The sequence below is a fragment of the Branchiostoma lanceolatum genome, chromosome 19 (genome assembly GCF_035083965.1).
Source record: "Branchiostoma lanceolatum isolate klBraLanc5 chromosome 19, klBraLanc5.hap2, whole genome shotgun sequence".
Classification (NCBI taxonomy): Eukaryota; Metazoa; Chordata; class Leptocardii; order Amphioxiformes; family Branchiostomatidae; genus Branchiostoma; species Branchiostoma lanceolatum.
This window is the reverse complement of record NC_089740.1, coordinates 3,655,469-3,677,787: the sequence shown is the minus strand read 5'-3', so window position 1 is coordinate 3,677,787 and position 22,319 is coordinate 3,655,469. Positions and strand designations below refer to the sequence as shown.

The following is a 22,319-nucleotide window of genomic DNA, read 5'->3' as shown; positions in this document are numbered from 1 at the left end:
GAGAGACACACCTCGAGCACTTAAAAGAACCCACCACACTTATCAAAAAGAGTAGGGGTCTTTCCATGTGTGAGTGTATCAAATAAATCTGTCCGGATATGCAGCTTGTACTCTGGTGTGTTACGTCATGAGGCGGTTTACCTGGTATCCGATACAAACAAACTGTTGATTTTGATTGACAGTTAGAGTGACCGGTCTATCCGGAAAAAAAATAAAGCATAGTGACCATACGTGTGCCTAGCTAGACACACCCAATTTGGCCCGCAGACTTTCATCAAAAAAGTAGTGGAAAAGACCATGAGCTCGCGGACGTTTTGCAGAAGAGCCGTGCAAAGCGTCCTCTAGCAATGTAATACTATATTGCAACTGAGTTAATGCACAACAGCCCTGGGGAGATTTTCAAGCCCTTCAATTCCCTTTTCTAATTTAGTATACAAGATTACTGAATGATGTTCTGTGCCCTCCACTACGCTGAAGAGATTACGAAATCTAACGTTTATAACGTCTTTATGTTCCAACAATTTTGTGGTAACTTTACATTAAAAAACTGATACTGCAAATGTCTTTAAGTTCGCGTGGTTTTATTTCGCGCTAGGGCAAAAATGGAGTGTTCGCGGCGGTTTAGTGGTTTAGTCACATACTGCAACAGTATCAGAAACAAATGCTCGCGGTGGTTTTAAGTTCACAGTGAAACGGTCGCCGCGAAAACCGCGAACATAAAACCACCGCGAACATTTCTGCATTTTACAATACCTCCCTTTAAGAATTCATGCTTACACTTTTCACTTATCCTGCGAATAAAGAAGACAATAGACGAACATGTAGATAAAATGCATCAAAATACATTGTTGAAAAATAAGCAAATTGAATTATGTCTGTAACTATGATGTAACAAACGGCTATCAAAATCTACTAGTAGGTAATAATTAGATGTCTCCAGGGACATGGGCAGTTGTGTGGAATTCTAAGAATATCAGCCAGAATTTTTCAGAATATCTGGGAACACCAGACAGAACTTGGGAAAACTGCATATTATGTAGAATAAACGACGTTTTCTTTTAGTTATTTGTATTCTGTATCATAATGTAGCAACATAAGTATCTGATAATGTTATTTTCCTCACAAAAAGGATTTCTTAATGTTTTCCGGATTAAGGTGTATTTCCGGAGTTAAAGTATCGCCTGTTTTGTCTGTTTTCATTATGTGCAATACATAACTAATAGTATTGTTTTATTTAGACATTGCAGAGGACTAGCCGTATGAGTAAAGGGTATTTTGAATTACTGGAAATGCATTCAAATTCGCGTGGTTTTAATTTCGCGGTAGGGAGAAAATGGAATGTTTGCGGTGGTTCTAAGTTAGTCTCTACCAGAATAACCGCGCCGGCTATAGGGAGAACATTTGCCGAGGGACTTTGGCTATGGAGGGTCTCCGTAGCCGACTCCCTTCATACAATTGACTCTATTTTGGCCAATTTCTACTATTTTCCCAGCGACCCGCGGAGGCTGGTAGAGCCTAGTTCTAAGTTTACGTTTGAGATGATAGTAGACAAGGGGGTAGGAGGGCAAAAAATTTCGCGGTCTTTTTAAATTCGCAGCGAAGAGCTTACCCGCGAACATAAAACCATTGCATTTTTGCATCTACAGTAAACTAAATACTCCCTCCCACATCTGCTTGGAGATTAGGATTGGCATTCTCTTGCCTAATAAAGAACGTCATTGAACAACACGAGTCATCCATGGGAACAAACCTCAATACAGCGCGCCCTTTCTCTCCCCAAATGTCACCCATACATTACCATACCCGGTCCGAACACTAGCGGATCGCGGTATGAATTATGGAACAGCGCACTCCAACCGTGTGGAAAGAATAAACACAATACCGCGGCCTTTGCACAATCTCTTCAGCTAGGGCTGAGCAAATGGTACGCTAAAGGTCGCTCTCTCTCTCCAATTCGACCCTTTGACTGATAGACGTATTTTTCTTTAAAAGCCCCTTCGCGGTGGTGTTCAGTGTTTTTGTGTGTGCAATGAAATACGTTATGTACGTGTGTACCGTGTAAAAAGAGGCTGCGTTCGTCCGTAGATGCTCACATTCCGAGCTACTGTTGTATCTGGGCAGCTGTCACTCTCATCTCTTCAAGACGATAGATATCGCAGCGTCTGGAGTAGTGTAAGATCAGTGATTTATGCTTTGAAGAAATCACAGCCACCCAAGGAGCGTGATATCGACTAGGAATCGAGTCGGCCCGATACGCCGTGCTACTAGCGCGCCATTGGTAACATCCAGCACTATATAGGAGGTTTTTTCCCAACGCCGAGGATTTCTAGCCCCATATTTCTTCATCTTTACGTGTGTATCAAGCAAACGGAATCCCTATTCGTAAGGTAAGTGTAGACGACATTCTATGTAGCTGTGGTTTTGTTGTAAATTTTCTCTTAGTTAGTAGGATAGAGCTAGTATGCTGCGGTCAATGGTTAAGGGGGGAGGGTACTCTGTATTGGCATCAATACCGCATAAGCACAAGGGAATCTATATATCAAACCACCAGTGTGTATGTGTACAGGGTATTTGGGGATCAATGTCTGGAAATAGTAATTCGGGTGAGAGACCTTTTGGCCACCATACACATCAGGGATTGATGTATACCGTAGACGGTCGTGTTAAAAACATTGAAAAACAAAAGGACGAAATGCAGAGAGGTTCAAAATGGGTTCTTCGCCGATTTGAAAAGAGACTTGGAAGAGTTATATCCTTGAAACTACGTGGAGAGAGAACGAATGTACGCAGGTTGTTTCAGTATTCTGGTTTCGCTTTACACAGAAGGGATGTACTGTCCTTGTAGCTCAAATAGTAGCAGCCTTACAGTTGAGCTCTTGGTTCCAATTAGTTGGTAACTGGGAGACCCCGGTTCAATCCTGAGTCAGGACATCATCTCGGTTGGTGCTGCTCCCGTCTTTCGGAAGGGTAGTAAATGGGGTCCCGTGTTCTAGTAGGTGCCTCAAGCACGTTAAAGGGGAAAGGCTAGCAACACCTCCCTGTATCAATATTCCCCGCTACTAAAACAGCAAGGAAACTTGCTACCATATGTGCCACTAGGCACTACAACGGTCTGAACAAGCGAACGAACGAATGCTGAATTGAATAAGTCTTTACCAGCCTACTACTGGCTAATTATTCCCTTTTCTGCCGAATTCTACGATCCATACGCCCGTAGAAGGGCCTGTTTGAGGTTAGAATTGCATGTCTGTGACTGCTATGTGTACCAAGCGCATAATTTAGCCTCCACCAGGCCCTCCTACGGGCATATGGATCGTAAAATTCACCAGAAAAATGAATGATTAGCCAGTCAGTCCACGGTGAAGATCACATTTCCTTCGCGTAACGGAGCTTGCAAATGAAAACCTGGCAAATATTCTCCCTGTACCCGGCGTTAGTCTGGTAGAGACTATCATAATTTATCGACGGAACAAGAGAACTAAATTCTGTCACTAAAACACTCTTTCTCTAGTCTCTACCAGACTAACTACGCCGGCTATATATAGGGAGAATATTTGCCAGGGTTTCACTTGCAGGCTTGGTCTAGCTTCCGATGCAGACTCCTCCCGGCTGTTTTCTTTTTCAAGTTATTGTTTTTATACCATTACATTCTTTTCTAATTGCTGGCCGGCCAACAACAAGAAAAAATGTAATAGTAAAACTGGAACTTAGAAAATGAAAACAGCCGGAAGGAGTCTGCAACGGAGGCTAGCTCGGTCCCTCTCTCTGTAGCCGACTCCCTTTATACAATTCACTGTATTTGGCCATTTTTTTACTATTTTCCTAGCGATCCGTGGTAGAGGCTACTCTTTCTCTGATGAGGTGAAGTTGTCTCCACTGTCCCAACCATTCAAGCCGAACACTCAACGTAATGATTGCTTCCCTTCTCTAATCGCCATGGTAACGACCCGCCCTAAATCCGCCCGGTGTAAAATTGAGGTCAAATTTCCCAATTTGTCGCCTAGTGGACGCACGATTCGTTCTCAAACATCAGATAGGCTGAAATCATAATAACGTCTAACGTCTAACGACCTACTCTCCAAGCAGAGGAGGGGTTCCGGCTGTTTTTGACGTGTTTTTAGGCGTTTTTGTCGAGCTTTCTACTTTGTCATATTTTTTTAGCTCTTTAAACAACAATAAGAAATGACAAAGTAGAAAGCCTGACAAAAACGCCTAAAAACACGTCAAAATCCAACCGGAAGCCCTCCTCTGCTTGAAGAGTAATATAACCTGCCAACCCTAAATTATTTGGGGGGTCGTCCGCCTGCAGGGGACACGAAATTTCCGATTTGACATCGGAGTGAAAATTCAAAACAAACCTATATTTTCTCTATTAACAGATTAAAGCTTTGAGGAGTTTGTAGTAAACATTGTACTTCTTTGTTCTTGTACACTGTATATCTGTGAAATTACAAAATGATATTGAAAATACCGCGTTTAGATTATTTTCGCCCTTTTTTCTGTCGCCTTTTTTATAATTAAGCATTTCAAGATCTTTTTTTCTTCCCAGTTCTCATTTTTGTGGGTCCCGTATGAATAGCAAAACTACCATATTTCTAGTTACAATTAATTTTTGCATTGTGTTCGTTTGTTAGAACACTTCGGCCAATATCTAAAAAAAAGGAAAAAAAGAGAATCCTACCTACTGACCCTAATATTTTTCAGGACCGAAACTGGAAACACACAATTTTGTTTTCCCTAGGCCTCACCGTATCATCGTTAACTCGTCAACGGCCGATCTGTAAAACGATTAATTACAATAAATCTGTCTTCCTCTTCATTATATGGTTTATTAGACGAGAAATTGTGGTAGGAGATGATTTTACCTTATTGATCTAATCTTCATTTTGTACTGATCGTGAAATATAGCTTATCGATATTATATTACACTTGTAAACTATTCGTATTGACAATTATGTCTTAAATCATGGAGTAGCCATCTCTAAAATGACAAAACACAAAACCATTAGTTGCTAAAATAAGACAAATGTAATGATTCTCGCAGCAATGCCGTAACGGTAATAGGACTACAGCTATTCACATGGTCAATACAATTCATTTTGCATTACCAAGGGACTAGCCATTGAGAACCGTGGGGAGGGGGGCTGTCTGGTGATTTTGATGCTAATGTTTCAGGTCAACACTTCAAGAATATTTTCGCCCTTTTTTTCTGTCGCCTTTGTTACATTAAAGCTTTTTAAGATCTATTTTTATCCCTTAGTTCTAATCTTTGTAGATACTAAAAACTATTTCAGTATAAATCATTGATGGTATAAAGCGACAAGTGAAATTCATGCAATATAAAGATTAACGTTTCCCAAACGGAACTTTGAGAAAAAAAAGAATCCCGGGAATCATGCAATTGTAAATTCCACCTAAGAGGTCTTGCGTGATAATGGGCGTGATGATTGTGTATTGACTAAACACGGGGGAAACAATACTCATTATAAACCCCCATTGGGAGCCTCCTATAGAAATTGGATCGTCCATTGTTCGTCAAAATTCAGCCATTTTAAAGGAAATCTCACCATGATCATTTCAATTAATTGGTTTTTCATGCCCATACGCACGGGGTAAATGAGCCGTTGAAATGCCGGTGGGACTAAATCACCGAGGGGATCGTAATGTGCGACCATATGGCCTTTTATTTGTAAAGGGAATTGTTATGCGACTAATGCTCGGATGTTTGCGTGCCTATATTATTGCGTACAGATTGTGAAAAGCGCATTCGGTCTACAGTTTCACATACTGATTGAGATGTTAACATGCAGTGCTGAAATATAAATCCTACTCATTTAGGCGTCATTCCCATTTTTGTGTTCTGTTTTTAATTTTGTTTCATTTATATGAAAAGTTAGTGGAAGCCAATTTTTCAATATGATTGAGAGAGATAGAAAGAGAGAGAGAGAGAGAGAAAGAAAGAGAAAGAGAGAGAGATTAGAAATTGCACCACGACTGCCCCATAATAAAATGTAAACATACTGAATAATACTCTACCCCATATCAATATCAAAGCTAAGGAAGATATATGTAATAGCCCGTCGATAACATATTTCAAACGTTCTTAAAAATGGCGATATTTACCAAAAAATACCCTGCAACGGCCAAGAGAGAGTCATTACCGTCATATAACGGCCACTTCTACGATTTTTAAATGTTCAAACGCCCCTGGCGGTGTTCCCAACCCCCAAGTTTAATTCCTCTCGTCAATTTCCCCACGTTGTTAAGGCTCGGATAGGTGCCGTTAACGTTCGTTTATTGTGTACATTCAATTCTGTGGAGGATTTCGTTGGAATTTGTGTTGAAAGTAACGCCTTAGTGATGTAAAAATCGATCGATGTACTAGGTAAGGGACGCGTACGTCGCTAGATTACTTAATCAATATATTTTGTTTCAAACTGTGTTTTGAACTACTTGTGTGCTTCATACAATCTGTTAGCGCAGGTTTATTATATTTTTGCTATCTTTAAGTTGTATATATTCTATTTGTGTCCCTTGCTTTGTATCTATCTAACGGCTATACTCCCCGTAGAGACAACCATTACAACTGTACCTCACGCAAACAAATCTCAATCAATTCGTTTTTATACCACTCTGAAATCAAATAAAGCCTTTTTGGAATGAAATTATCTTCTAAGGTTTTATGAAGGTAATTTGTAACAGAGATTGAGAGAAGGTTCATTTTCCGCTGTTTTTCTTGCCATGAGCGTTCGTGACAAAATGTACCTATTCTCGGCTTTCACATGACGTCACGGGTTTTCCATATATGGGCATCCGCCATCTTTGTGCCCTTTTCAAACCCGCGCGTGTCACCCGCGCGATCGAATTTCACAACAAAGACAACGGAGCCTGAGAGGGTCAACTTCAGTGGTAAGTCTTGCTTCTCCTTGGTAAAATACAGCGATATAAATGCTTGTATTGCGTAGAGCATATTGCTAAGGTGTTTTAAGTTCAATGTTTGTCATACAGATTGCATATTTTTCCCCGTTTCGAAAGGATGGCCGCGGGCGAATTTGTTTGTGTAATTACGTAGTACGTTTCGGTTTCGCTGCGGCTGGGGTTACGCTGTCAGTTTCAGAATCTATCATAACTTTTTGAAACTCCAAATACTAACTCCTGGTGGATGAAATCCCATAACAATTGCACATAGTAGCATGTTATCGTTTTGGATGTACATTAAACAGTATTTGGACTGCAGAATTTTGATTGTTTGTCAGAAGTTTTTCGGTGTTGCAATGGGGGAGGGGGGCGTTTGTTTACGTGGCATGACACAAGACCTGTTTTGTAGACTTGCCCGTAAGTTTGAATCTATTTCGGAGTAACATCCCACAGAACATTTGGTTGATTGGGACAAGTGTCAGTAGAAATTTTAAAAAATTGACGATAATTTTTCTATGCTAAGATCTGTAATATTTTGAGGGGCTGACTGATTGAATGACTGACTGGGGCTGACTGACAAAAAGAAGAATATTAACTGTGCATGTGTGTCCTGTGTGTTTGCACAGTTCCTTAGTTTCTCGTGTGGCTCCAAAACAACTGGGCCACACAACTGTCCATCTTGCATTATACATGTACATGGACTGTGTAAAGTGATATTAGTCTATCATTCTGTATCTGATGAAACTTTCTTTTATTCCTTTTTTTAGGTGCTGAATCAAGATGTTACCCTCTCCCCATACCAGGAACGTACCAGTTCTCTCAGAGTATGCCTTGAGTTTGGAGAGCCATGTGAAGCGAAGATACATTGAGAAAATTGCTATCATCGACATAGATCCAGTGACTGTTCCGTGTCATCAGTTTGTCCGTCAATGTTTGCCACCTGTGGAACAGTCAGACTTGTTCAGTTACCTCGTCCTTCAGACAAGTCATTACACTAATGACCAGTTTAAAAACTACAAAAGTTTGGAGGCGTATAACCATGTGGTGTCCGGATTTATCGCAGAAGTGAAGGGAAAGATCATTGCTGGAAAGTATGTGGTGGTGGCAAAAGTTCGTCATTCTCAAAGAATGAACGACGCCCCTGCTGACGTATGGCTGATAGTCCAAACAGATGGAGCGGTCATATCTGCACACTGTCACTGCAAAGCTGGGCTGGGTGAGTCCTGCTCACATATTGCCAGTGTGCTGTTCTACATTGAATGCTGGACAAGGATCAATGGGAACCTGGCATGTACACAAGTGAAATGTACCTGGATTCTTCCCACATATGCCAAGGCAGTTCATTATGAAAGAGTGAGAGATATTGACTTCACTTCAGCAAAAAGACTGAAGGAAAAACTTGACCACAAAATTGACTCCTTCACTCCCACATCACAAGACAGTGCCCTGCCATCACATGAGGAGACTGAGGTAGAACAGGACAGTGTCCCGCCATCATGTGAGAAGACTGCTGTAGCAGAGGACCCGCCATCATGTGAGAAGACTGCTGTAGCAGAGGACAGTGTCCCGCCATCACATGAGAAGACTGAGGTAGCAGAGGAGAGTGTCCCCACAGCAGAAGAGATTAAACAAGTGTATGCGAAACTTAATAAGTGTAGTTCTAAAGCAGTGGCACTCAGTTTGATTAAGCCATATGCAGGGCAGTTTGTCATGAGAAGCCGTAACATACCTGTAGTATCCGACTTATTTCAATCTGACAATCTCAACCTTCCCTATCATGAGCTACTTCGTAAGTGCTTAGAGGTTAAGATTGATCTATCAGATGAGCAGATTGACACAGTGGAAAAAGACACTAGGACACAAGCAAAAGGTCCTGGCTTTTTCAGACACAGGGCAGGGCGAATTGGAGCCTCTGTTAGTGGTACAGTCTTCCATAGCAACTTGGCACAGCCTCCACAGTCAACCCTGAAGTCCACATGTTATCCAGATCTCTACAAAGTGAACACAAAAGCCACAAGACATGGATGTGAGAAGGAAGAAGCTGCCATCAAGACTTATGAGGCATACATGAAAGACAAACATGTCAACTTCCAGATAAAGAGGTGTGGTTTATTCATACACAAAGAACACCCTTACCTGCATGCAACACCAGACTTCCTTGTGTCATGTGATTGTTGTGGGGAGGGATGTGGGGAGGTAAAATGTCCAACATCTGTACCCGACTGTAACTATGACAAGTATGTGAATAGCAAGAGTTCATGTCTGGAGAAGGTAGATGGGGACTTAAGGTTGAAGAAAGGTAACAATTATTACTATCAGGTTCAACAACAACTATTTGTCTTGTCTGAGAAGAAGTTCTGTGATTTTGTAGTGTGTGTGTGGGATCAGAAAGGGAACGCCTACTTGGTATGCGACAGGATCAAACCTGACCCAGAACACCACAAGAGGGTCCTTTTCAAGCTCCAGGCTTTCTGGAGAATCTGTATACTACCAGAGATCCTTGGGCGGTGGTACACAAGGAAATGTGATGTGCCAGTAAAGGTCCCTGGCTCAAATGCAGTTTGCTTTTGTAGGGGAGAGAGGGGTAAAGATGATGTAACATGCAGTAATGCAGAATGTCCATATGGCCAGTTCCATGAGGCATGTTTGGGTATTGGTGGGGTCACTTTGAGAAAGACCTGGTACTGTCCTCACTGTAGCCGGCTACCAGAGTACCAAAAGCTAACAGGCAAGAAGCCTAAGAAGCAGCAAGAACAATCAGCAGTAAGCCAGGCTGCCTTGATTTGCACCACTGTATGTATGTGTAATGCCAAACCATGTAAGGAAGACAGGTACCTTAAATGCCACAATGCTAACTGTGATCAGGGGAAGTATTTCCACCTTAGTTGTTTGGACATGAAAAGAATGCCCAATAATGCTAAAACAACATGGCAGTGTAAGCAATGTAGGAAGAAGAAGCCATCAACTAGTACTCCTAATTCTTGTACTAAGAAAACAAAGCCTGTTGATTCTCCTTCTACATGTAACACAAGTTGTGATGAGGAAGATGTTGTTATCACTGATGAGACTACAGAGTCAGTTGATAAGTACCGCAGTCTGTCAAATCTCAGTGAGTCAGATTATGATATCATAATAGATCCCAATGGTTGGCTTACAGGTGATATAGTACATTGTTCTCAAGTTCTAGTAAGGCAAGTAAATCCAGGAGTCGAAGGACTACAACGCCCATCACTAGGGCCTGCCCGAAACTTTGATGTGGTATCTTCTGAATGTATACAAATATTGCATACAGGCCAAGGTCACTGGGTGTGTGTGAGTACAATAGATTGCCTACCTGGTAGGGTAAAGCTGTATGATAGTTTATATCATGATGCGGTTAGCAAAGAGGTGAAAGAACAGACCAATGACTTAATTGGTGGGAATCTTGTTTCCTTAGATTATGTACCTGTGCAACAACAGTCAAACGGTAGTGACTGTGGTGTATTTTCAATAGCATTTGCTGTATGTTTAGTTTACGCTACTGATCCAAGCACTGTAACGTTTGACATACCTAGGATGCGTCCCCACTTATTGAAGTGTCTCAAGGAAGGGTCAATCAGCATGTTCCCGACTTTGGAAGACCCAGCCCTTTTTGTATAAATATACTTCTGTCTTACATAGACAGAAGCATATTTATACAAAAAGGGTATATCTGCTGTAGTGTGATTGACCCTTCCTTGAGACATCTACTGTAGTGTGTATATCTGCTGTAGTGTGTATATCTGCTGTAGTGTGATTGACCCTTCCTTACTGGCAAGTATCTTCTTAACAGTTTGACATGAGAGAGCCATATGTAGATATACCAGTCAAACTTTAACATTGATGCAGTGGTATGGTTTGAACATGTGACCTACGTGTAATATAATGTTTAAGCAAATTGAACCACAGAGGACAAGTTTAGCTGTGTTATCTGTATATTATTGCTTGAAGTATGCTTATATGCTATTTCATTCTAATGACTAGTAATGCTATTTTTAGATTTTCATGTCAGATCATAGGGTACTGGCAAGTATCTTCTTAACAGTTTGACATGAGAGAGCCATATGTAGATATACCAGTCAAACTTTAACATTGATGCAGTGGTATGGTTTGAACATTTTGACCTACATGTAATTATAATGTTCAAGCAAATTGAACCACAGAGGACAAGTATGTTATTGATTTCCGCAGCTTGTTTTACCTTTCCTTTTACTGTACTGAAGTTGAGTATCTAGCATTGAGTTAACTTGTTCTAGTCTTCAAATAAATGATGAGTTCTGTAACAAAAACTGTCCTGAGTAGGCATTTATTCACTTCAGGTTCATAATATATACCATAACCATGTCAATGCTGATGGAAGGAGGTCACAAAATAATTGCTTTATGTTGTTGCTAGCAAAGTCGTCTTATTTGTTTCCCTCAGCATTCTAGATTCTTGTTGACAAGACTTACCAAGCAGGCACTAATGACTGCTATGCATGTTATGACTGATGCAGCATACTTTTCTGTCTGCCTTAAACAATGGATAGAATGGAAACTAATCAAAAGGTACAATTGGCGGACAGAAATTTACAAGTGCTGAGCAGACTCTGATGATTCTGTCAACCAACGGTACTTTGGACTCACGACACACTAAGTAATCTGTGGGAATAGTTCCCTGTAAGAAAGTATACTTCCTACGCAACAGACCAATAACTCTTTCCACATGGATTCGCACATTGGCAATACCCCTTGATTTCTCTACGTCAATTGGATCTAGCTGTGCCTTCCCCTTTGTGAAAGCAGGAATTACAAGCTGTCCCTGCTTCAGACCAACACTTTCATCAATGGTAAATCCCCTATCAGCCATGACTGTGTCACCTGGCAACAGTTTGTCTAGGAATCCACAGTTCTCTGTCAGGAACTTGTCTGACGTTCGGCCACCCCAAGCTTCTGACACGAAAGAGATTGTCCCTTGTGGTGTGATACCAATGAGAACTTTGATAGTATTGTGATGCTTGTAGCTTGAGAATGTTTGTGCACGGGCCAGGAGGTTGGTTGGTTTGGCGATGAATACCTCGAAACAGTCAATGATTACAGTCACTTTCCTGCCAAATGTGTGCAGAAAGCACCTTGGCATAGTCCTCCACAAATCCTCTCTGTCAGGCCAAGAAATAAAACATGATAGTCTGGTGTCCAATGCTACAATCCACGTGCTGAAGATGCGCGAAACAGTGGCAAGCGATACTTTAAACTGGTAAGCTAGAGCTTGGAATGGCGGGTTAAGTCTGAGTTTCATAAGAACTATCATAAACTCCTGAAAACTATCCAGGCTCTTGCTCCTTCGGGTAACAAATGGAGCTACATGATCAAAAACAATCATAAGGACTTCATATGTAGGCAGACCGGTGTAAAATCTAACTTTCTCAGCTGATTTAAAAAAGTCTCTGTCGGGGGCTTGATAACCTGGCGCACCAAACATGTACTCGAACTCTTCTGTCTGTGTTCCAGCAATCTTCGACTCTTGGTGAACTGACACGCTGCTGAAAGCATACTGCAGCTCCTCTGTCCGTGTTTCGGCATCCTGTGGCTCTTTGCTTTCCAACGAGAGGTCAGCCATTTCCACATCTAGGGGCACATCTTCAACCTGGGCGAAATCGATCTGTCGCACACAACGCTGAGGCACCCGTTTAGCTGCAGCCGGAGTTTCATGTTGTTCAGCGCCGCGTTTCTTCTTGCGGCCTGTAGCCCTTTTAGCCCTCGCGCCTGCCTCCTTCTGTTGCTTTTCTTTCGCCGCCTCACCCCTGTAGTCTGTTCTTCCAAGGTTCAGCGTGGGGACCCAGTCAGGATTGTGTCTATCCCATACAGGCGCAGCCTTCCCAGAAATAAAATGGTGACCACAAACCCGCTCACTTTGGAGAATGTTCTTGGTCTCCGTGTCCGCGCGGCTGATTGCCGAAATCCACAATCTCCTCCGTTCTTCAGTGAGCTTCTCGTGATCCTCTCCTTGACCGTTAACCACCTTAGGTATAGAATAAAAACCAATCCCCTCCTTCTTGTCGCTTTTCGAAACGCAACCGACAACAATGCAGTGCACCATGACTCACAACGCAGTTGTAGGGAACGCAGTTGTAGGGCACAAAGATGGCGGATAGCAACCGTTGCTAAGACCGGGTCACGTGACTGAAAGCCGAGAATTGATAATGGTGTTAATTGTTTATCATTTGAACAACTTTGTAATACTTGAGCGCTTTTGACTTGAATGGTTTTAAATCCCCTCGACACTTCTATAGTTCAGTGACAAAGAAAAGGGAAGGGCACTCTTCAAAAACCAATTATTTCTGTTTTTGTTATTTTAACTCAGTTCTCTTGTGCTCCACCCAAATGAAAGGGACTTGAAATTTCCGCTCTGAACTGAAATAGAAATACCTGAATTGAACTGAAATAGAAATTCTTTCAATTCGGCATCAATATGTAAAAACACAATAGTCCTTTTGATTCTTTCAAGTACTTTGATCCTTGACCAAGAAAAGCGTATGAATTCATGAATAAATTCCCTATTTTATGTACCGGTGGCGCTTTCGAGTGAAACTAGGTCAATGGTTTTAGATTGATCCTTGGTTTATGTGATGGTAGGTTTGGGGCCAGTGATATGTGAAGATCTGAAGACAGAATGACTAGTCATCTTTTATTGAACGGGAAACTTAAGGGCTGAAGGGTCTATGGTAATGTCTAGAGACGGAATGTAATTAGTTTTCTTAGCCCCGTTGATTGATTCAGTTAACCGGGCACGATCATTAAAGGCAACCAAAGTAATATTAGGGCCCAAAATATAGAAGAAAAAATGCTGAAATCTTTATGGTAGTGACATTTACTAACACTGTTTAGCACAATAACTTGCTTTTAGCATTTTAAAACCGTACAAAAACGACGATGATTCTCTTAATTTGGCGGGCCTACGAAAACCCCGGCGACGATTTTCAGTGAGTTCTCACATCACAACAACGAAGTCATATTTTTGCATGATGGACGTCGGTATACATTGTGATGGTGTTGTTTTAACTAGTCATGTATACACATGACTAGATAAATTGACTTTTAACATACAATTTTTAGGTCCTTATATTGCTTAGGTTTCCTTTAAATATGGCAGGCCTGACGTACATGGGTACGACATTTCCCCGAGGCACAAGCTGTAATACAACCCCGCTGCTTGGCCTCTGGGCCTTGGGCCAGAGTTCGACCCTAGGGTCGGCCCCAGCTGGGACATGTTGTAAGGGACATTGCATTCGTCATTTTGGATGGTGACGTAGAGCCGGTGGCCCCGTTTATTAAAAAGCTTCAGGCGTAAGCCTCAAACGCCAGTTTAATTTTTAATTTATTTGCACGTAAAAGAACCCAACACTCTCATTGAGAATATTGGTGACCTGGTGTGCTTGGGTAATACGTGAAAAGTACTACAAGCAAATGAAAAAGCGTCATGTTTCGTCCTCAGTCTGACGTCCGACCGCTTACTGTAGATATATTAAATCTGTTGGGGTTGTGTTTTAGTATGACGTTCCTTAGCGGCATATATACGGATCCCATTGGATGCTCGAAGACACAGGGAACTATGGATAGCTCAGGGGTAAACAAAACCATCACCATGACAACGTAGACCAGACCGCACACGGGACGCATACACCGAGTTGCCATGGTAATGATGTTGTTTACCCCCTGCGCTACCCATAGTGCCCCGCGTCTCTCAACAGGTAGAAGGGCCGGTGAAAATCGCCTCTACCAGGCTCCAGAGGAGGCTGGAAAGAGTAGAAATTGGCCAACCACACAGAAAAACGTACAAGAGAAGTTAGTCTGCCTTAGGGTCCAATTTGCCGCTAGAATAGCATATTGGACCCTCTCTCTGTAGCCGACTTCCTTAGCATACTATTCACTTTATTTGGCCAATTTCAACTATTTTTCCAGCCATCCGCTGGGCCTGGTAGAGGCTACCGTGAAAAGGCCGATGCATATAACATGCATTGTAATCAGCTACATTTTTAGACAGATCAGCAATGATAGCAGTAATGATTGATAAATATAGATACAGATTTTAATCCTTCTTGATACTGTGTATCTTTCTTCATCAATGATGACCATACAATAATGGTCAATTCTCTGACTTGTACAACAACCTCACTACCCCTACGGCCCCCAAAAGGCCATGGGAATATCTTCACTTTTACCTACCTAATTCTTGTATTTGAATGATAGCCACTACTTTGCAGAAGTTAGGGGTCCTTTCCGGTGTGAGTGGATCAAATAAATAAGTCCATATATGCAGCCTGTGTTCTTAAGTATAAACCTGGTGCAATACGCCATGGGATGGTTTACCAGGTATGCAAAACAAACAAACAAGCAAAAAACAACAACAAACAAACAAACAAACAAAATGTCTCTCAAACGGATCAATATTGAAACCCGATGTTGGTTCGGTTAAACATCATTCATGATATCCGGTCGCCATTTTCTTTCCAGAGGGATGACGTCATCCAACGTTCCCAGCATGAACTCGCCGACGCTGAGTGATGAGGAGACGGAAGCGTCGGACAAGGAGGAGGAGGAGGAGGAGGAGTCTTCTCCGAGCGCATCCACACGCACAGGACATCCGCCAGTAACTCCGGCCAAGAGGAGTCTCACCATTTTACCATGTTTCATCTTTGTCGAGGTACGTTTGCATTGAAGCGATAGCGCAACCCCACTGCTTCGCCATCTGGATCCTATAGGGCCCGGGTTCGATCCTAGGGGTCGACTCCAGCTCGGACATGTTGTAAGGGATCGCATTCGTCATTTCGGATGGTGACGTAAAGCCGGCGGTCTCGTGTATGAGGGAGCTTCGGGCATTAGCCTCAAGCGTCAAACCTCTGCACGTAAAAGAACCCAACACACTTATCGAAAAGAGTAGGGGTGTGCTTGGCCAAAAACGCGAGCCGTAGCGAAGCCGCATTGCACTACTAGCTAATACGAAAAAGCGTCATGCTTCGTCCTCAGTCTGAAGTTTGACCGCTTGACCTTTTACGTGAAAACACGTGGAAAAGATGATAGAAATTCAAAGTCTTTCCCACAGCATGTGGTGTATATAGGGTAGCGCCTATATCCCTTAGGCAACGCAACTGTACAAGCACAGATAATACTGTAAATACAGAAATGTTCGCGGTGGTTTCATGTTCGCTGTTTTCGCGGCGACCGTTTCACCGCGAACATTTTTGTCCAATATTGTAGCCGTATGTGGCTTAACCGCGAACGCTCCTTTTTCACCTTAGCGCGAAATTAAAACCACGCGAATTTAAATGCATTAACAGTACTACAGCCAGGGGAAGCCCACTGGTAGCACTGCGTTCAACTTCTATACTCTAACCGTTCTTCTGCACTTTCAGTGTGTGGTGCTAGGTGGCGTGGGTGCCCTGGTGTACTTTCTACAGTTCACCGACTTCTTCCCGCCGGTCAAGCAAGGTTTCTACTGCAATGATAAAGACTACAGTAAACCCTACGTCCAGACAGAGACCATCCCGCCGTTGATAATGTACGGGGTGGCTGTTGGCCTTCCCACCATCGTGGTATGTGAAGATTTTGTTTAATTTGACAAACAAAATGGAGTGCAGGTATCGTTGTAATACACGAACTGCTAGTTATGAAATTATGAAAGAATAAAAAAGAAAAGATTCCATACGAGTAAAGCATGTCATATTTTCTTCACCCGAATGTTATGCTTTTTTCAATGTTAAGTATTGTTTTTGACGTGTCTGTCTGTCTGTGTGTGTATGCGTGTATGTGTATATGTTTGCCATGTGTATGTAATGAGTACTAGTGTGTCTGTGTGTGTGAGTGTGTACGTGTGTGTGCCGTGTGTATGAGTATGTGTATTAGTGTGCCTTGTGTGTTTGTGTGTGTGCGTGTGTGTGTGTGTGTGTGTGAGTGCGTGTGTATGAATGTGTATTTGTGTGTTTGTTTGTCTGTTTGTTTTTGTCTGTGTGTGGGGTGGGTGTATGTGCCGGTGTGGATGGATGGATGGATGGATAAAATTTGTTTCGACTTCTAAACACAGCTTATGTGTTCAAATAGTCTGAAAAAGTCTAAAACTACAGAATGCAAAGTTTTGATGTTTGTCCCCCAGATCATCCTTGGCGAGACTTTCCGGCTGATTTTCCAGAAGGCGTCGACCAGTCCGGACCCTCCGGAGCGCACTATCCGGTCCGGAAAGTGTCACGTGACGTCATGGATGCGCAGGGTTTTTAGATTCATTGGTGAGTACGTTCCACACTATTTTCTCTCTGTGGCTTCACTTTCAGTTTCAGTACAGGTACTTCCAGTTACAAGGTAGAGTCGTTAAAGAAAAATGGCTTTAAGGATAAAACTGATGTCCTTGAGACACATCCCTAGGTCAGAAAGATAAGACAAGAATGACTTCACTGACCCATTAAGAGAAGCAGGGGTTACGAAGGCTGCTCGGGAAATTACCTACCTGGTACCCCATTTAGGCCGAAATGTTTTGACCCACTCACATCGTGGCATGCCCATACTCTTTTTTGAAAGATGTGGCGGGTTCTTTTAATAACTCAATGTGTGACCCTCCTCAAACACGGGACCTCCTAAGCTTAAGGCCTTGTTGCCAACGTCACTATCCCGCCAGCCTTGTAGAGCGTAGTAGCAGGCTACTACTACGTTTTGGAAAGCTTAAAGGGGGTCACATGCTTGGTTTCGGTAATTCCCCAGTAACCCCCCTCGCGCCTGAATTTGCACTACTTCTACTCGTCGCATAGTGGCATTGCTGTAGTCTGTATAACGCAAACTCCAGCTGTCCGGGGATTCTGTCCCCTCCCCGCGGAGTTTGTGCTCGACTAGCTCTAAGCCAGGAGAACTGTCATCAAAATATTAACACCAATCAGAGGCCAGGATTTCAGCCAGATCCCCATTGCCATAGAAACCAGCTAGTTAGCATGTCTGTTAGCTGTCACACCTGGCACCACAGGCAGACAGGGAGGAAGGGATGGGAAATTAGATCCAGATGGTGGGGGGGGGGTAGAAATCATATCGCATCCGAGGCGATCAAAATGTATTTTAAACCTCCTTGGCCAGGCAGACAATGGCAGTTTCTCCCATGTCCAAAACCAAGTTTTGACCGCTATACTTGAGTCCATTCCTAAGGATTTTTGAGGGCTTTGACTTCTGAAGCCACTTGAGGGGAGGGCTGTGAAACTCTATTCCTACCACCTGCAGATCAGACATCTGTAGCTGTCAATCACTGGATAGCAACAGCACTAGATCCTTAGCAACTAGTCTGGCCATGGCAGGCAGCTCATGTGGGCTGATGATGGCTGCATAAATTATCCATATTTAGAAAGGAGGGTTCCCCTGGATAAACAGCGCATGCCATCAAGCTCTTGGGCGGCTATGCGGTTACAGGGCAGCAAGCCGTTACAGGAGCTTGATTGAGTTCTGGCTAGCATTACTGGACCTGTGGCAAAATATCCCCTGGGGCCTGTTTTCCCTGGAGCCGAAGATCTGGGCTATATGGCATACACACTGTCAAAAGTTTGGATTTCAGATAGATTCAATTAAATTATCTTAGCAGTTTGGTTTATCCTGATGACGCATAATCAACTTATCTTTTCTCCCCTTAGGTGTCCACCTGTTTGGTGCCTGTTCGACGGTCGTCCTTGCCAACGTGCTACAGATGATGAGCGGAAGGCTGACCCCGTATTTCCTGACCGTGTGCCTGCCTGATTACAGCCTAGTCCAGTGTCAGGACAACCCGTTTGTCGTGACTGACATTTGTACAGGCACCAACGAAACTATCCTACAGGCAAGGTGGGTTAAAGACACAGACATCACTCAGTCTCATCCTTGTATAACTCCGAGTAGAGTTGAAAAATACTGATTGGGTAAAAAAAAGTGTGTTTAGGTTTATAATGAATTCCCTTATATTGACCCAACCAGATATGAAAAGGATTTGAGATGGAAGCTTGTGTATCACTGATAGGATAGTTAGGAGAGTTTCATCATCAAAGCGATAGGTCGGACGTGTACGTGTTTCTGTTGTTATTTCTTGTTGCTTTTCTGAGTGCTGCTGAGTGCCTCTTGCGGATAGTGGTTAACTACAGTTATAGCTGCCATAAAGATCTTTGGGGGACATTTTTCATGGACTGAAAAGCAGATGTGCTTGGAATAGAAAGCATCTTTAGAAAAAGTGTTTCTTTATTGGATATGCAGCCATAAAAGTTCATTAGCACAAATGTAACAACCTAATTAGGGTATGATACATTTTCATTGATCCAATTGCATGCTGGGAGTCGCGGGGCACTGTGAGTAGCACAATGGGCAAACTATATCTCATTACAACATAGACCAAGCTCTCCATTCCGTAGCATGCAGCTGTTTCCATGAAACGTTCTATGTGGAATCGATGAGTAAAAAGCATATTTCACAGTGTTCTGAGTGTTGTATCAGATTCAGCTACACTGTAGTCATAACGCTTTCTATAGTTTCCAAGATAATTGAGAAAAAAGTGTAATAACTCACATTATGTTTTTCTTTAGAAAGTCCTTTCCCAACATGCCGACAGCGCTAGGAGGATACGCAACAGTCTACTTGGCGGTGAGAAACATTTGATAAATTTTTGACTTGTAGTTTTTCCTTTACACCTTTGCTCTATGCCACGAATTTAACGTATTTTATGTATATTGGTGGCCCGGGTTCTTCCCAATAATTTTTCATTTACGACTTTAGGCCTAAAAGTGACTGCAAGTGAATTACTATGCTTACTCAGTTACGGTAAGATTGTTTGATCTGGATGTATCCCTGCCATGTACAACGGTACGGTGTATGAACCTCCAGGTATCGTAAATGTATATGACCTCAATACGCCATGTTTGCCTAGTTGCGGCACGATCGCTCCGTATATCCCTAGTACGTTCCTGTCATGTAGTCACTGTGATATCTGCATGTGTCGTACATGTATATGCCAAGTCTGCGCCAAGTTTACCTAGTTGCAGCAAGATTGCTGTATAAAGATCTATTCCCTATGTTACTTTTATGCACAGTGGTACCTACAGGTGTATGTGTATGGCCTCAATACGCCAAGTTTGCCTAGTTGCGGCAGGATCGCTGAATGTATTCTGAATGTCCCTCCCCCGTACAGTGGTACCTGCAGGTGACCTTGAGAGTGAGCGGGACCCGTCTGTTGAAGCCCCTGCTGGTGCTGGGAGCGGCCGGTGCAGCCCTGATGAACGCCATGATGCAGGTAGCGAACTATCGGTGCCACCTCACCGACGCCGCCGTGGGACTAGCGCTCGGCGCAGCGGTGGCGACTTACCTGGTAAGTGAAACTATGGGTAGTGTGGCGAAACGACAGAGCGTTCGGCTCACAACCTAGTGGTACCGGGTTCGAATCCTGTCATGTTGGGTCCGATCTTGTGGCCTTGTGTAAGACACTTTACATGACTTTCATTACTCTACCCAGTTGTGAATGGGTACCTGACTTCGGTTGGGGAAGGTCGTATCGAGGTCACCTGCTGGCGCCGAATGGCAGCCGCCCAGACCGTTGCGACAGTTAAAGCGAAATACACGGGTGGAGCAAATATGTATCTGCTGCCCATGCGTACTACGTGATTTTAAACCCTGCAACAACTCATCAATAGAAAGGCTGTCATTGTACGTGTACTTTCTGACCAATGAAAAATATTATCATTATGGATCCCTGACATGTACTCGCGCTGTACCCTTAAAAAAACGAACTTGACACGAATTTCCTCACTCAAGGAGGTTGCTTCACTCACAAAATAAGTGCATAGCTTCGGTTAGGGCCGTCCCTCGGATAAGACGTTAAGTGAAGGTCCCGTGTTTGAGGAGAGCCACACATCTAGCACGTAATGAAAGAACCCACAACGCTTATTGAAACGAGTATGGAGCCTTCCCGGTGTGATTCGATGACTTATTTTAGGTAAACGTATGCGAGGTATAAGATAGAATAAACTAAAACATTAGGATATATACCGCAGTTCTACCTTGCATTTTACCAACAAAGATGGTGGACTTTCACATTCATGCATGCGCAATACTTGTCGCATATCTGAATCTTACAGTTCTTTGTGGAATTATTGACAGCCATTGCTATTTTGTAAATGTATGTAAATAGAATAAATGAACTCGCAAGTTTTTTTTTAAAACTTTTATTGAACCAACACTTATGTCACAGCATGAGTGCACGATATTCTTGTTTTCTTTATATATTTATATGGTTGGTGTTGATGTTGGACTGAATCTGTCTTAAACAAATTGTGTGCACCCTATCCGTGTGCATTCTCTTTAACTTGAATAACATTCCATTTACGTGAAAAGAATCACTCTTTACGATGTGAATTCAGACAATAAGCATATGATGATAATAAGCGACGACATTTTGTGTCTGAATCATTTGATTTATTTTCGCGCGAATCCCACTCTTTTGAAGTCTTCGGAAACTTCTGTTGTTCAGTTCATACGTCAGTTTACTGAGCGTCTCCTGCGAGTGGCTGTATTAAAGAAAAAATTATCATTATTAGCAACAGAAAAATTAGAAAAATGCACTGCACAATAACATGAGACCAGGAATAAACTTATCTCAGAGACAGCTATGATATTCATGCAAATTTCTTGTACTCAAATCAGCACACTAACCTTATAATATAATCATTCGTATTTTCTTCAAATAGATAGAAAGATGGGTTATAAGAGTAAAGAATAGACGAGTCTAACTTGGTGATCAAGTATGGGTTACAAAATTTCTGTGTCTAGATCTTGTCAATGACGTTATAGAATTACAGATGGCATCTTGAATATCAATAGTTACGTTTCCCTTAGTCTCGCCATGCGGACAAATAACGGTTTCAATAAAAATGTCGTAAATCACACTATTCTGGATCTGATTCCCTGGATCCTAGGACCCGAGTTCAATCATAGGGGTCGACTCCAGTTGGGACATGTTGTAAGGGATTGCATTCGTCATTTCGTATGTATGACATTTGCGTTCGGAGTTGTTATCAAAAGTGCGCAAAAACGGCACAAAATAATGTTGATCTTTTAGTTTCACGCGCCTAGTGTAAATACTGCAGATACCATAGTCCCACCCACCTCCGTCAAAACGTAGAAATGCAAAATGAAAACATTTAGTGTGCTGATTTGACGTAAAGCTGGCAGCCCGTGTATGAGGGAGCTTCAGATATCAGCCTCAAGCGTCAAACTTTCGCACGTAAAAGAACCCAACGCACTTATTGAGAAGAGTAGGGGTGACCCGGTGTGCTTGGCCAAAAACGCGAGCCGTAGCGAAGCCGCATTGCACTACCGGTAGCTACTTGAAAATCATTATGCTTCGCCTCAATTAGAAAAGGCCTT

At 42.6% G+C, this 22,319-nt stretch overlaps 4 protein-coding genes across 5 annotated transcripts; 3 read left to right on the top strand and 1 right to left on the bottom strand.

The window, feature by feature from the left end:
* The first annotated feature begins 6,797 nt into the window (after positions 1 to 6,797).
* Positions 6,798 to 11,157, top strand: LOC136425293 (uncharacterized). The gene has a single exon (XM_066414133.1). The coding sequence runs from the start codon at positions 8,047 to 8,049 to the stop codon at positions 10,555 to 10,557; it is 2,511 nt and encodes an 836-aa protein (XP_066270230.1). The 5' UTR covers positions 6,798 to 8,046; the 3' UTR covers positions 10,558 to 11,157.
* Positions 11,158 to 11,228: 71 nt separating this feature from the next.
* On the bottom strand, positions 11,229 to 13,108 carry LOC136425292 (uncharacterized). Its single transcript, XM_066414132.1, has one exon. It carries the CDS (start codon positions 13,012 to 13,014, stop codon positions 11,473 to 11,475), a length of 1,542 nt encoding a protein of 513 aa, XP_066270229.1. The 5' UTR covers positions 13,015 to 13,108; the 3' UTR covers positions 11,229 to 11,472.
* Positions 13,109 to 15,432: 2,324 nt separating this feature from the next.
* On the top strand, positions 15,433 to 18,828 carry LOC136425856 (phospholipid phosphatase-related protein type 3-like). Its single transcript, XM_066414791.1, has 4 exons — positions 15,433 to 15,618; positions 16,328 to 16,507; positions 17,065 to 17,194; positions 18,572 to 18,828. Exons 1-4 carry the CDS (start codon positions 15,433 to 15,435, stop codon positions 18,826 to 18,828), a joined length of 753 nt encoding a protein of 250 aa, XP_066270888.1.
* A 661-nt stretch (positions 18,829 to 19,489) lies between these two features.
* On the top strand, positions 19,490 to 20,715 carry LOC136425082 (phospholipid phosphatase-related protein type 5-like). 2 transcript variants are annotated; one of them, XM_066413851.1, is made up of 3 exons: positions 19,490 to 19,544; positions 19,991 to 20,002; positions 20,101 to 20,715. In XM_066413851.1, exons 1-3 carry the CDS (start codon positions 19,503 to 19,505, stop codon positions 20,320 to 20,322), a joined length of 276 nt encoding a protein of 91 aa, XP_066269948.1. In that variant the 5' UTR covers positions 19,490 to 19,502; the 3' UTR covers positions 20,323 to 20,715. The 2 variants fall into 2 exon arrangements, with proteins under 2 accessions (XP_066269948.1, XP_066269947.1); XM_066413850.1 differs by lacking the exon at positions 19,991 to 20,002 and having other exon boundaries at positions 20,089 to 20,715.
* The last annotated feature ends 1,604 nt before the right edge of the window (positions 20,716 to 22,319 follow it).